The sequence below is a fragment of the Micropterus salmoides genome, unplaced genomic scaffold (genome assembly GCF_014851395.1).
Source record: "Micropterus salmoides isolate LMB-PRFRI ecotype aquatic unplaced genomic scaffold, ASM1485139v1 Ms_hic_scaffold_3, whole genome shotgun sequence".
Lineage (NCBI taxonomy): Eukaryota > Metazoa > Chordata > Actinopteri > Centrarchiformes > Centrarchidae > Micropterus > Micropterus salmoides.
In genome coordinates this window covers 5946947-5962466 of record NW_024042261.1, presented here as the reverse complement: position 1 = coordinate 5962466, position 15520 = coordinate 5946947, and the positions used below count along the sequence as shown (strand labels likewise).

The 15520-nt window shown below is 39.4% G+C and overlaps 1 protein-coding gene across 3 annotated transcripts in view; it reads right to left on the bottom strand.

Moving 5' to 3' along the window:
• The window catches only part of bcas3 (BCAS3 microtubule associated cell migration factor), a 344304-nt gene that overhangs the window by 310207 nt on the left and 18577 nt on the right, over window positions 1-15520 (bottom strand). For all 3 annotated transcript variants that reach the window (XM_038692467.1, XM_038692465.1, XM_038692466.1), the window contains exon 7: window positions 11704-11776. In XM_038692467.1, the coding sequence (XP_038548395.1) occupies window positions 11704-11776 (73 nt within the window). The remainder of the gene's footprint in view (window positions 1-11703; window positions 11777-15520) is intronic.

The window sequence follows — 15520 nt, the reverse complement described above, 5'->3', positions numbered from 1 at the left end:
ATCTTGTAACTTTAGGAACTACGTAACAATAAATATTGTAACAGTGAAAAAATATTCAACATGGGAATTTATGTATATGCAGTCCATAAATCCAGCTCATTCTTTCTTCCTTTGACAGCACTGAAGTGGATATTAATATTCATTATCCAAACCAAAGCTTGCATTAGATCCAATTTTAGCCATTTTAGCCTTGTGTGCCAATCTTCTGTCGAAGTTAAGTGGAAGCACTTGATACAAGAAACATCTGGTCATGGAGGAGTTATTTCTTCTGTGACGAGTTAACTTTGCCTGCTATCTGCTTGTGCGTATAGATACAAGCTAGAGGACAGCCTGAAGCCAGCATACAACATTGATGTGTAACAATGCAAAAAAAACTTGATTGTTATTTAATCAGGTGCTAAGAATTCTGGCTCTCACAGCTCACTTTCCAGCCTTTAAAAAAAACTCCCCACCCACTGGAGATTCAACATATTCTCAATAACTCCACCCACCCACCTACTGGCATCTACATCCACTAAATTCGAGTTCAGAGGAATGTGAATATCTGATTTTTTGCCTTTAGACCAGTCTCATTCTGTAGCCAAGAGAGATTAACAGAACTGCTATTTTGTCAGGTAGAGGCCTTCGACTGCAATAGAAGCCTTGAGAAGTCAGATTGGTGAAAGAATACTCATGGAAAAAAGCCTAACAACTCTACAAGCTGTAACCACACAGGTTTTCTTATCACCGTAGATCTTGAGTTATATGGTCCTCCAGTCTGCACAAGAAGGGCTGATCAAAGCAGAAATCTGTAGATGCTCTTAACGGACCAGAGGGACGGTGAATCCCTACGAGGAATACTGCATGCTAAATTCCAGTGTTATCCTTACAGTCCATTTTGAGTATGCATCATAGTGTTCTGGCTGAGAGAATGGGCAGAGAACAAGGTAAAAGCCCATGTCAGGATGTGATGTTTCCAGTCAGGATGCTCTCTGTTGCTCCTCTGTAAAGGTTAACACAAACTTGGAACACTGGAACTTTGCCTTTTTCAGTTTCCTTACGAAATACAGCTGTTCCTGAGCTTTCTTTACCAGCGTGGATATGTGAGATCAGATGACCATGTCCCTTTTTCTGTGATTCTGATTCCCAGGAACCTTAAACTGTTCACTTGCTTCCCCTCAGCACCACTGATGTAGACAGGACAGTGTGTTTTTATCTGTTTACCAATGATCATAACAGCAAATAAATAAAAATTAATGAAGAAACTGAGAAAAAAAACTTGGTAATGTCACAGTCCGTCCACCGTAAAACGAAACTTATGTCGCCTAACGGCACCTGATCAGAAGCACCCGGTGTTCTGCCAGCAGACCACAGACATGGTAACAGTAACAACAACTTTAGCATTTAACTAAAATCTTGATTGATTGTTGAGCTGAAGCCTAGCCAAAGTAAGCCCCAAAGCAAAAGTACTTCTTAAACGACACATCGACGAATTGATTAAATAATCTATAGAAGCTTCAAGTACCAAAATCATCGTTAGCTGCAGCCCTAGTTTTTAGTACAAAACCAGGGATGTAATCAGGCCCGTCAGCTTTACTCATATTTATTCTCAGCAGGATTCTTCTCACATCTGCTGTGGATACTGACAGTGGCCAGTCCTCTGGAGGTGGAGTAGACTTTACAGCTGACTCTGTTGAGGAGATCAAAGCGAGCCAAAAATCTGTAAAGCTCATCTGGTAATGTGCCCTCACACACGATGCTCCTGCTTTTTTTATCCTGTAATGTTTTTGATCACCTGCCATATCTCTGGTTTGGTTGGTGTTGATGTCTCTCTCCAGTCTCTGCTGATGTCTCCACTTCGCCTCCTTAATGTCAGCTTTCAGTCTTGCTCTGGTGGTGCTGTTTGCTTTTTTTGTCACCTGACAGAAAAGCAGCTTTTTTTGGCTCTGGATGGAGCCTTCACCTCTCCAATCATTCAGGCGTTCTTGTTGGGGAAAGATTTTATTGTCTTAGTGATCACCACATCATCAACACATTTGCTAATGAATGATGTGTCACAGATGTATATTCAGGTTAATGTCGTTCGGTGGGGATGTGGATGTGCTGGTGGAATTTGAGAGAAACAGTTCTGAGATCTGTTCACCAGCTGGTTGTTTAGTCATGTGACTGCTGATGACCTTCTGGACGGGAGACGCTGTAAGAAGTAATTGAATCCATCCAATATTTGTTGAGAAATTTCACTGAAATACCAAATGGTGGTGGAGAAAATGTCAGGGTTCATCCTGTGGAAAACTTGAATGTCTTTGCAAACTTTTGTGCCAATCAAGTCAAACACATGTTGTGGTATTTCACTGGAGCAGGAAAAAAAAACTGTGCATGCTGGTGGTGCTTAAATGAAAAGTCAGGGGATAAGTCATAAGCCAAAGTCATTAAGATACATCCTCTGCGCTCCATTACCACATGTATAAAATTTCATGGCAATCCATCCAAAATATTAAAAATATAAACCTGCTGGTGGCGCTAGAGAAAAGGACATGGGATCACCAGTAGGAAGGATTCATCCTCTGGGGATTTTTCAACCTGGACTAAGACGATGGACCGACACAGACTGCACACTGCCATCTTTTGTTGCCAAACAATGGAAAATTAAGACATATGGTTAAGGGTAAACAAGATCCTTTCAAAAAGGTTTGGGAGTCATTTTGGGATTTTGTTGAGCAAAGTAATGTGTGTGATATACTGGCTAATGAGGAGAATCCTGGGTAATTTACTATTCTTTGTGTGCACGTGGTGGTGGTAAGATAGTGGCACTGTGTTTCATCTGAAATATGAACCAAATATGTCCTATCCTATTGGATCAGACCATTATAAAAGATCATTATATTAGTTTAATGCTTCTGTAACAGCTATTTTGTTGTTGTTGTGGTTATTGCCAGTTGTTAGCCTTTTTCTGCTGTTGTTTTTCATGTAATATCTACTCTTTAGCATTTATTGTTAAAAGAAAAGCCAACAAACATCTTGTTTGAAAAAAATCTCTCTTTTAATAACCTCAATGTCATCAATAAATATCACTTCTCCCACAGAATAACTCTGCCTGAACGCAATCTCCTGGGAGCTCCAAACAAGTTAGGTCACCCCTGGAGCTCTCCTAAATGAAAAACATCTGAAGAAAATGACATTAGTATCACTATAAACTTAGTTTAATGTAAAGGAAAAGGAAAAGTTTAGATCCTAGTAAAAGAAAATATTAATTGCTTTGACCACAGTGGCCTGGTTTAAGGAATGGGGTTGTGGTATAGGTTTGAAAAGTCATTACTAATCATTCAGCCTGTCGGGTGTGTTTATATGCACCACTTCCAATACTACTGAGTTTAATCTGACTTCCTATTTGAAGGGGGAAAACTGGCGAGGCAGAACGCATTTTCGACAGACATAAAACAGACATGCAAGTCAAAATAAACGCTCCAGAGTGAAGTCTGAGCCCCAGAGTGTGTGTGTGTATGTATGTGTGCGTGTGTGGGGCAATGAAAAAGGGGAAGTGAAAGACCAGATTAGAGCCACTCTCGTTTCCACGCAGGGGCATGACAAAAGGGTCCGGGAACGATTACATCAAAACCATTTTTTCAGTGGAGAACATGACATTCCTGCCCACAAATTGAAGACAAACACTGGAAACCAGGAGGAAAAGATCACTAGTGTCTGTGGATTCTGTTATGGTATGACATTGGTTCTCAATCATCACGAACACATAATCACACAACAACATAACAGCTGCGCATCAAACTATGATGACAGTAAAAGTACAAATTAAATATATAGGAAGTCACCAGGATAACTTCCCACAGAGTCCCTGATGGTAGCATCTACCCTACTAAACAGCAGGCTTGGTTAACATATGCGTGTGCGTGTGTGTGTGTGTGTGTGTGTGAGTGTGTGTGTCCACGCACATGTGTGGGTGCTCAAAATGTGACAGTGAAGAACACCATAACCTCATGGTGGATAAAAAGCATCACTTCTCCAAATCCCCTTAATCTGGTAGCTCACTTTATACAAATGCTTGATGATTTCCATTTAATACACTTTAGAAGACGGATACATCCGGTCCACAGAGCAAAACCCGTCATGAAAATGCACTGAAACACAAGGGCTTAGTGCCACAATGGGCTTTTGCCTTAAAAAGTGTGTGTGTGTGTGTGTGTATACTAAGTGGAATTTGTTGTATGTATTTAATAACCTGCGTTTTTTCACTAAAGGACTTTAAGCAGATTTAAATATAGTATGAAATTATGTTTGCTGTACATTTACCTTTGATTTTGCATAGCATTGAACTGATATTATCAGTCTGATGCCTCTCAAAGACAGAAAATGGAGAATTTACTGTGCAAATACGGGATGCTTGGGTTAAGTTTTACTGGAATTTGTTGATTCCAATACCATTCATCATTGTTCGATGACCATCTATGCAACACAGGAACCGTTTTTTATAGTGTTGGGGACTTATTGGGTCTTCTTTACAATACGACTGCAAAGATGGAAAGACTTAACTCCATCTGTCTACTGCCTTTAGACAGTGTATGCAGTGGTAATTGGGCTATAAAAATGACCATCTTGCTCAATAAAAATTGTCACATCTAATTTCTCCAATAACATAAACAAGTTTTAAGATTTACCCAAACCCCTTTACTGGTTTAGCAGAGTCAAAAGAACTAGTCTTTATGAGAACAGAAAATCCAAGGGCATTTGGTAATGTATTATGAAATATTTGGAAACATTGCCAGGTCCATAATATAATTTGACCAAACATGCTCTTCTCCCATGCTGACAAGGTTAGGTATGTTTTTTTGCTGTTGGAATTGGCTGTTATTGACCAAATCACCAATATTACATTTGAGCAGGAGTATCATCCAAAAATGTTATAAAACAGTCATCTCTAATGACAACACAATGACTTACACTTAAACATTTAAGTCTCCTATCCATTAAGCACCCATAGCTTCCAGTGGTTAAAATAGCACAGAAGAGTTTTGTCAATATCTAGTTCATGTCAGAAGACCTTCTAGAAAGCATACACCATTAAAGCGAGCCTAGGCAGAACATACAATAAATACATTACAATAATATTGAATTTTTTCCTAGATACACAATGATGATATACTGCAAAAGCAAAAAATATGTTTATAGGAACCAAGTTGAATTCAAGTTAGTTAAGTTTCTGTAACACCACATCGGGGTACCAGAGGAGATCTCACTATGTCGCAGCATCTCATGAAAGAAAAGTACCATGTTTTGGCTACAATTACATTGTCACAGGTTTAGAATTAGGGTAGTGTGTCTTTGGACTTAAAGGACATAAAGTTCATGTTTTTCAGTCAGTGCATGTTTTACACACATACTGAAGTCGGATAGGTAGCCAGGTAGAGGAACAAAGTAAAATCACTGAGTGAACTAGGACTGAAACTAACAACATAAAGAGAAGCAAAGTCCAGCTTTCTTCAAGAGATGGATCACTTTATTCCATCACTAACATGGGGCATTTTCAACTATATCTGCAACACCTAAAAATAGGTGTTAACAGAAAAACAGACTGTGTAGCAAAAAGGTGGATTATCCTCTAAATAAAATACTAAATGTGCAAAGCCTGTCTGTTTATAGCTGACAAGTTTCTTATCTTTGTCACATTGCTGCTACAGTGGAAATTGTTCCAAATGATCAACAATGTGATCTGTAGAAATTAAAATGTACTTAATGAGACCACCAATCATAGGTTTGGCCAAATCCAATGCAGACTTCGTAGTTCCGCAGGATTAACACTTTAAATGCTATTATATTCCACAAAGTTTCAGTAATCATGAACATCATAAATGACACATTACATAATGGAAGGAACATTTAGAATGCACAATAAGTTGACATTGCCTTTGGGACTGGCAAATGGAGACCCCTTAAAAATGAAAATAAAAGTATAAAACAAGCATGACTGCCATTAATGGCATGGAGCGGTGACTGTGCAGTCCTTTGAAAAAAGAGAGTATCCATAGCCTCAACGGTGATCATGATATCTGTATTAGCCAGAACCCTAAAATAGCACATCCAGGAGTTATCTACACGGTGAAAGAGGACTATATTGGTTAAAAGAAAGAAGGACCACATCCTCTCCGCATCTGGAGATGTTGTGAGGGGGGAGCTGGAGGTTGGAAATGTCACTGACAGTTCCCAAATTCTAGAGAACAAAGCACGCTTATTCTTCACTGAACTTTTGCCCAAGAAGTGTGTGCACTCAAACGCCCACAAAAAGTTACGTTGCCTCTGTCTTGGCCACAAAATGTACATTTATGGAAAAGAGAGTGGCCTTACATCTCCCAGAATTTTAATACCTGTGGATGTAATTAAAATGAATGAAAACAACAACAGCAAGTAGAGGAAGGAAACGCAAATCCTTTCCAGAAATGTGAGTAGACATACCAAGGTCTGCAATGGCACCAGCATTCTTTACTAATTCCCAAAGCCCACTGGCACTGGTGCAGAGAGTGAAAGGGACGCATATGTAGCTTTACTGTCAAGAAAATCACTGGATCCATACATTGTTTGGACTTAACGCATAATCCTTTCCATTGATAAAATTATGTTGAGTGTGCCTGGCTGGAAATCCACAAGTACAGGGCTTCAGCACACATGCTTTTTCCCTTCTCTGGTTTTCCTTTAATTTGCAAATCTTGTAATCTAAGCCTAGAGCTGACTGAACCAACTTCTAAACCAGCACCGCTGTAGCGGCCAAGGCTCCAATCTGTTTTCCATTTAAGTGTCAAGACGGCATCCTTTTTGGTGGTTAACAAAAGCTGTTATTTCAAAATGATTATATGCTAAAAATTGTGTGAGGACCTTAGTAAGTTTATGAACAGGCCCAATGGAAAGTACTGTGCCGCACCCGGAAGCCTTTTTCCTTCTCGTCTCTGACCAGAGTGTTATTTACCAAGCACTTCTGTAGTGGGAAGAACCAGGCTGTGCCATTCAGCCAGAGGTCAGGGTTTCTGCCTTTCAACACAGTGCATGTTTTAAGCATTAGTGTCGAGCGACGCCTGAATGATTCGCCAAACCGTCAAAATGCTGCCTGTCTCAGTGTCAGTGAGGACATAGGAAAAGCAGAAGCAACGGCAACAGCGTCAGGAAAAAAAAAAAAGGACAGCAGTCCCTGGAAAACATCAAGAAGGTGTTCTCCATCAAGAGCCAGCTGAAGACAGACTTCCTTATTTCATTTCCCTGGAAGGATATATTGAGTTAAAATTTGTGTTGCTCTGGAAGAGCAGGATAAGTAAATGGAGGAGGGGGAAAGAGAGAAGGACAGGGTATGGAGAGGCAAGTACAAGATGTCTTGGGGTCTGTCACTTTTTAAATGAACTTAAGCTTTCACTAAACTAATACATGACATTCCTTAGTCCCAATTCTGACAATTCCAGGGATCTACACATCTGTTTAATCTCCTTTCTGTCGGCCTGTTCAGGTACTACTCGCATTCCAACCATAGTGCCAATGAGAACCCATGATTCACAGTCAGCTCAGCTCAGCTGTATTTGGGTGGATGTGAAGGATTCATAACAAGGGGTTGGGTGTTCTTTGATGCCTCTTATTATTAACAGAAAATTACTTTCAGATGTAGGCGTTGTACTTCATAACATTGCAAAGAGTAAAACACTCCCTTCTGCACTTTTTAAAGACAAAATATCATGAGGATGGGTCATTCTAACACCACACTTTAGTTACTTTAGTTTCTCTCCGTCAAGTCTCCTATCAGTCTGTATACTATTCAGGATAGTTCCCCTGAAACTAATCCAGTAAAAGACTCCCTTACACTCTGGTCACTTTATTAGGTACACCGATACAATTTAATGCAACTCAATACAACAGATCTACCAAAAATTCTGCATATTCAACCTTTGTGGACACTGTCAGATATGTATTTAACTACATTACTGAGGTCATAGTTAGTTAGATTTCATTATATTGAAATGTGTTTCAATTATTCTACCACGTCACATTTGTAAATGAGGTGCGCAGAACATTTAAAATACCTCACAGTATAATCCAGTTCAGTTCAACACCACTGCAAACTACAACATCAATAATAAAAATGTAGTTAAATCAATGTCTATCAAAACAGAACATTATTACCTTTGTAAAGACAGAAATTACAGGTGTTCCTTATAAAATGGCCACTGAGGTGTTCCACTGGATCATTCAGCACCTTATCACCTTGTGAGCTAATCATTAAGATCCTGTCAGTCAGCTAACTCTCTGTCCCTGTGTGAAGGTATTACCTCAGCAGGAGATGAAGCCAGCTTCATTCAGGTTCTTAGACAGGTTCATGATTTGGTTTGTTGTGGTGACATCTGCAATCCTGTCAGTCACAGCTCAGTATATGGGCGAAATGCGTTGCTCACAATAAATGCAGTAACTTTACTGCATACAGATCAGTGTGCAATAGCTTGCTTTTGATTTTTCATTTGAAATATTGGCTTTATTGTTGTCTATTTTTGTTTAACTTTTTTGTCTATGCTGTTTCAATTTGCTCTGTAAAGCGCCTTAGGCTGCATGTTTGTATGAAAGGTTGTATTTAAATAAATAAAGTGGAGTTGAGTTAAATGACTTTAAATAACATTGTGAGGCAGCCATGGGTAACTTATAGAAAGGATTTTTCCAACAAACAAAATCTAATTAAAACTGCACTAATCAATATTTTTCTATGAGCAATGGGCCAAATTACCGTCTAAGAGATTCTACTGATGAACCCACAGATATCTATCACCAACTCTGCAGTTTTCTTCAGCTATATAAGTCTTTCAGCTCACAGTTTTTGTTTTAAAGCCTGTAACTTAACTTTTGGTTCAGACGCTCTCATCAACCTCATTTCCAGCAAAAATAAATAAATAAAACTCTTATGAACCTACTGTGTGCTACCTGTCCAGCACCAAACAGCAAACACAGTTAGACACTGGCTGGTGAGCATAGTGGAGTAATTAGTAACTAAAAATCAAGATATTGGTGGAGACCAAAAGAGTTTAAATGGGCAGTGAATATTGGACTTCCATCCACCATGTGGACACGAACAGAACAGACCTCCAGGGACAGTATGTCAATGTTGTGTTTAGAGCTTGTTCCACTGCTTGCCAAAAGCTGAGTGTTGGCCTCTTTGGAAGTAGTAGTAATGTCAGTTTATACTTCAGGTGTCCTGAGCTGATCCTGAGGATCAGTATCGTGGCCGAGCCAGGCTTTTTTAATTATTTGGTATCAGCTAAACTAAAACTGATCAATCCTTGTGTAACTCTAATGTGTGTTTTATCCAACTCTGCCTGCTTGTGTTGCAGTGCTGGTCTCATTAACGAGAATCAGGCTCTACTGTGTGCACATTCTGCTACATAGTGAATGTGAAAGCCTTGTGTGTGCTTGCACACAGATTAAACATAAAACATTCCGGCAGCAGCATCTCGTTTTCAGAATGACTGTTTCATCTTCCACAAAAGGATGTTTGTACTCAGCTAAAGACTGTCTGTCAGTGAAGAAGCTTCACTCTGTAATGCTGCGCAGTCAGAGTGGATTGAGTGTTTCTGTAGTTCCAACAACTCCAAAAGAATAATATGTCTTCACTCTAGCTCAGCGGTTCCCAAAGCTTTTAGGCAACGCACCTCCTTCAACATCCTGAACGGGGTGTACCCCCAATCCCCCACACCTCAAAAAACACAACATAACCTTTTAATAGCCACATTAAAGGCAGGTTTAAGCAGGCACAAATAATCAGAACACATGTTACAAAATAGCCAACACACTGCGCTCTCACAGTGTTCCCCCTGTTCTTCCTTTTCAGTCTCCCTCCGTCTCATCTTTCTCTGACTCCTGCGCACTCTCTTCTCCCGGTCTCACTCCAATGCATCTCTCCATTTCTCTTGCCTCAGATTCCTCACTCTCTCTCTGTTTCTCTCCTCTTAAATGACTGATAACTCCACCTTATTTTAACCAGTTGTGCATATTTTCATGAATGAACTACTTCAGCTAGTCAGCTGCCACAACCTAGGCTAGTTAGTTACGTAGCGACAGGCTGCATTTTGGGTAGATTTTTTTATTTATTAAAATATAAGGTTTTTTTATTTTAAAATTTTACTACTATTTTACTGTGGCGTACTAAGGAAATCATTAGATTTCATGTTTTTATTTCATGAAAAAATTCCACTTTTACTGGTGTAGTTACTACACCATTACATTTTCCCTGTCATCCCTGCTCTAACTGATCGCAATTCATTCAATTTCAATTTTACAAAATGCATTCTCCAGTTAAACTTCCATTCAAATCATATCAATGTGTCAGATACATTCTTAAATCAACATGATATTATCTATATGATATTTCATATTTTCAGTCATTTCCTTCCAATGTTGATTACCCACATAGTTCGCCAAATATTTTTTGACAAATAGCTTAATTTTGTGCTCAAAAATTGCTTAGTAGTTAAAATGTGGGGGTGATGTATGACTATAGCAATTCCATAAGTCATACGTCATTCTCCAAGCTTGCGCAGGCGCACTGTCATGCCTCGTTAAAAAACTGTCACGCCGTCGCGCCTCTTAAGTCAGAGCATCAAACCGATAAACATCTTTGTGAGCTAGCCAACCAATTTATCATGTAATTTACTTAGAACTTACTCTATGTCTCTCTGTGTCTGATTGTCGGTTTGTCTTTCTAGTTTAGTGAGCTAAGTTAACTAAGTTGTAGTTAGCCAGGTGTAGTTAGCTAGCATAGTTATTGCAGAAAGTTAGCTAACAGAGAGTCTTCATTTTATTTTCTAGTTTCCTCCTCTTGGTTTAGTGTGCTGTTCATTTTCATTATGGCATTTGTGCGTGCGGTGTTGGAGGACAGATGACAGAAAACGCGTCGCACTTTCTCCTGCTACCGTCTTATACACAGTCTGCAATATGCATTTTACTGACGGCCGTTTTACCAATACATCGGTGGAGGCAACGGTATCAGAAGTCTTTACATACATTCAACAGAGTAATAGACCCCCCACACCTCCGCGGTAAAGTAAGCGCACCATAAAACGTAGTGGGAGTTATCGTGTGCACCATCGACTGTATGACTGATAACGGCTGATACTCGCACAGTTTTTGGTTGTCATGGTAATGTATTACGTCCGACTATTAACCACACCCCCATTCTCTGTTTGAGAAAGAATGTTCACCAAAAACAGCAGTTAAAACTGGCTGGAGGGGGCTTAAAGCAAATACTGGATTGAACCTGGTATCAGCCAATCCCCAATATTAAAGGACTCTCTATTTGGACACCCTTAGTTTTTATCATTTTACAAGAACTTAACTTATAAAAATATATTGAATATGATATTAATATAAAAATATATTATTCAGATAAGCCATATAACTCAAATGTTTAATTTGCTACATGAAAAATCGTGGTGTCTGTTTAATTGTTTATTTTAATCCATTTTGTGAATCTGTTTGAACATGTTGTTTTATAGAGTAGAGATAGTAACTCATATCTGGATGATAGTGTGCTAATCATTGATGTCAACTTCTATAGTGTTTGGTTGGAATCTTACACATGCAGGACTTACAGTAGCACATGGAAGAGGACAGAGAACAGAGATCTGTAGCCATTAAAAACATCTAAGATCCTGTTAAGAGAGGAAGGGAGGTCAGCTTTATTATGATGCGTGAACTTACCCAGAGGACCCTGTGCTCTTGCAAACCCCCAGCAGTGGCCTCTTGTCAGCAAAACTGTCTGTCTTCAGAGGACCTGAGGAGGAAGAGGAGTCATAGAAAGAGGCAGATGAGAAACAGCATGATCTGCACACAACAAAGAGAGACATTCTTTAAACGAACATGTGAGGCCTCCAGTGCTGCCCACCCTCATTCAACAGGCAGCCTATTACCATGACAGGAAACGTGCTGATTACATTACTACTGTTGCCCTGTAATTCAGTTATGGTCATGAAACATTTTTGATGAATGGGGATTTTTTTCCCCCAAAATCAGGCCTTATTTTCCATGCTCGTGGACCACTATCCTCACCAGCCAAAAACATGGAGTCCACATACTGTAAAGACTGTGGTGCTCTACCTTTTTTCTGGTCCTCAACTGTGGGAGCTTTTCAAAGCATACTTGAGGGAAAAGAAAAACAAGACTAGCCTGAAACCTCGTATATGGCCGAATCATGCATGGTCATTTTGCTCCTGAGGATGTAATTGTTTATGCTCGATGCAGTATTTGCGGCCCAAGAGACTTTGAGAATTTAATATGGACGAGTTTGAAGTTTCTTTGTTTTTCCCTTTAGTTTTCACTTCACTTGCTGAAAAAAGCCAACAGCCATCTGTAGAACATAACATTAGTTTACTACAATACAACTGAGAACATGGGCTGCCAGATAACGTAACATTACACTACATTTTTTTAGATTAATTTGTTTTGATAGGGCCAATTGATTTTTAAATGCTTCAAATAAAAAAGGACGAGATCTTAAATATCGACATTTTAGTAAATAATATTTCAACATTTGTTTAATTAGCATACATTTGTTCTTCCAAATACTTTCTTTAGAGGGATTGTAGAACAGCAATATTGTCAACAAATAGACCTAGATTTAGCTACAAAAACCCTTCGTTAAGCCCCGCCCTCCTTAGTTACTGTTGCTAAGTCCGACAAACTGAGTGATTGTAGCTCACACGGCATTTGAGGCGAGTTTCTTGCTCGAGCATAAACAAACGTAAAAGCCTCCTGCAGACATAGTTCAGGACTGTTAGCACCTATTCAATTTGAAAGAGCAATGGTCAATGGGGAAAGTCTCAATGTTCAGCCGATGGATGGTGTCACTTCATCACTCACTCAGTAAAGTCAGGAACAGACTTGTGTATATAGGTCTGTCCCTGCCTTGCTGCAGTACAGTCTTTCTCCAGAAACAGCTGTATTAAAAATATAATTGAAAAAAATCAATGACATGACATGAGTGAAATGAGCTGGAGAGATTAATGAAGCAAAAGGGAGTAAGATTTTTCAGTCTATCTCCTTGTTTGTTTTGAGGTTTCAGGGTGGAATTACAGTATGGTAAAATCCCACCAGGCATATTTATAAAATTGAAGAGAAAACATGTTGCATTAAGTAGACTGATCCTATATTTTCCCTGATTGTCTCATTCTTGAAGAAGGATGGAGGATCAGGGGATTGAGGGGATGGGGGCGCTTAGACTGAAGAAGATGTTAGCCTTTAGAGGACTGTAATTTGAGGCTTGACAGTAATCAGCCCAAGAGTTCCTGTGGTATGGCGTGAGAGCAAATGTGCCTTCCCTACCAGCCGTTAACACTCCCAACCGAGTCCTTACTGCTTTCATGTTTCTGTCATCAGACATCATATTGAGCCATAACATAAATATGACTCTGAGACTTAGTGAACATTTACTAAATAAACTTCCTGGGAAAAAATGCAACATTTAATGAATAGAGAGACTTTGATTTGATTACTACTGTAATGGAAAGTAATTGAAGCAAGTGATGCCTTCTGTGTGGACTTTTGCATGTTTCAATGTAACAGGGGATGGGTGCATGTTTAGAGACCACTATAACATGGCCTGAAACATTACAGACATTATGCTTATTGTTACACTTCATAAAATTGCTTTTGCAGTGTTGGAGCATCCCAAGTGTATCTCTTTTGTGAAAACATACAAACTGACCTCCACTGAAAAAGAGCACAAAATCCCAAGTTCACATTTCATCAATGCTCATTTGTTATCAATCAAAGAAATAGTGTTGCCTCATTTTCCAAGACAACGGAAGATCATAGGTTGTAAACTCCAGAAAGGATGTGGATAAACGCATTTACTCCCTTTGGAAAACCAGTACTTCCCTCTCTATTCTAGGAAAGGGGAACCTTGTCTTATTATAATCAACACCTATTTTCGGGTCTTTCTAAGTCCACCCACACACAACCTCACATCCCAGACAACTGGCCTATTAATGGATCACCACAGTGCAACACTGTTTGCGCCCTAGCAGATTGCAATCAGTGTCCTTCCCTCCAGTAGTACAATTCATATTTATTTTCTGCTGAGAGAATTGCTCCCCTCATGTGTCTGGGCTATCTGCTGCTTCTTATTACTGTGGCTTGCTTTCATCCACTTCCAGCGCTCTTCAAATGCTGCCATTGTGTGTTGTTGAAATCTGCCAAAAGACCGGAACAGGGACGAAGAACAAAAAGGCGATTTTCTCATCAAAAAAAATGCCACAAACCAGCGGGACTATATGGCAGCTTTCACAGCACTGATTGACACCTGCAGAGATGAAATTTAAACTTCATGTCTGCAAAGGATCTAATCAGTGGAACAACTAAACCATTTGCACCATGGCTTTGAGGATATGAACACTGCTATTCATACTGCATTGAATTTTCCACTGTTTGACAGTGGAACCAATGAAACATTTGTTTGTCATCACTAAATATTTCACTATTTGAGGAGACATTATAGATTAAATTAAAAGTGTCCATGTTGTTGCTACACCAATTAATGTGGGCAGACAGATAGATTACTATAGCACTTCACACAACTTGGTGTGCTTGTTTCTTGGACAGGAGCTGAAACCACTTTTGTCAATGAAAGTACAAGGACTTGGGGTTGTCTACTATACATTTAGATGATACACATTTGTTTGTTAATCATTTTATTTGAAAGCACTACTTAATATATCCATTCATAAAAATGTCTATTAGGCTTGGGTGGTATTTATTTTTATATTAGTCATGATGGCAAGTCAAAGCATGTGAAACTAGAAAAATTCAACAGAAATTCTTAAAATGCTGACACACTTCAGACAATACTTTCCTGATGTAACAACTCTCAGTGCCAAATCCATCCTCTCACTACAAGGTCATTTACAGAAATGTACATCTAAGAAGCTCTTTCAAGCTAGCTGTATTTCAGCACATCTCTAGCTGGTTACAAACCAGTCACTTCAGTGTTCATTTATTCACGCAGGATGTCCCTTCAGTTATCTGGCTTCACTAAACCTAACAACCGCGATGGCGCAGAGCAGTCACACGACGCTGGTTACAAACGTGGGTCAGTCAACCCAGGGTTTCCCATCCAGCCACGAGCGCCTTCGCATAAAAGCAGATACAGAGCGTAGTTATGCTTTTAAAACAAAGGCCCTGTCGATCTACACAGGTGTTTCCACTAACTTTGTCTGAAGAGAGCTCTTAAATTGAAGTTGGGTGGACCTATGCTGGATTACACAAGGTCACCAAACCTCATGAACCAATCACAGGTTTAACGGTCTGCCACCCAAACAGGTGGTCGATGGATGTCAAGCCAAACCCTGCTGATAAAAAAAACATGGCACTTTAAAAATTGCTACTGTTTTGTGCATTTGGAAGTCTCAGTCCATAAAATGTCTGTACGTGTATAGCACCTTTCTAGTCTTTTGACCATTCAAAGCACTTTACACTACATCCACATTCACCCATTCACACACATTCATACACTGATGAGCAG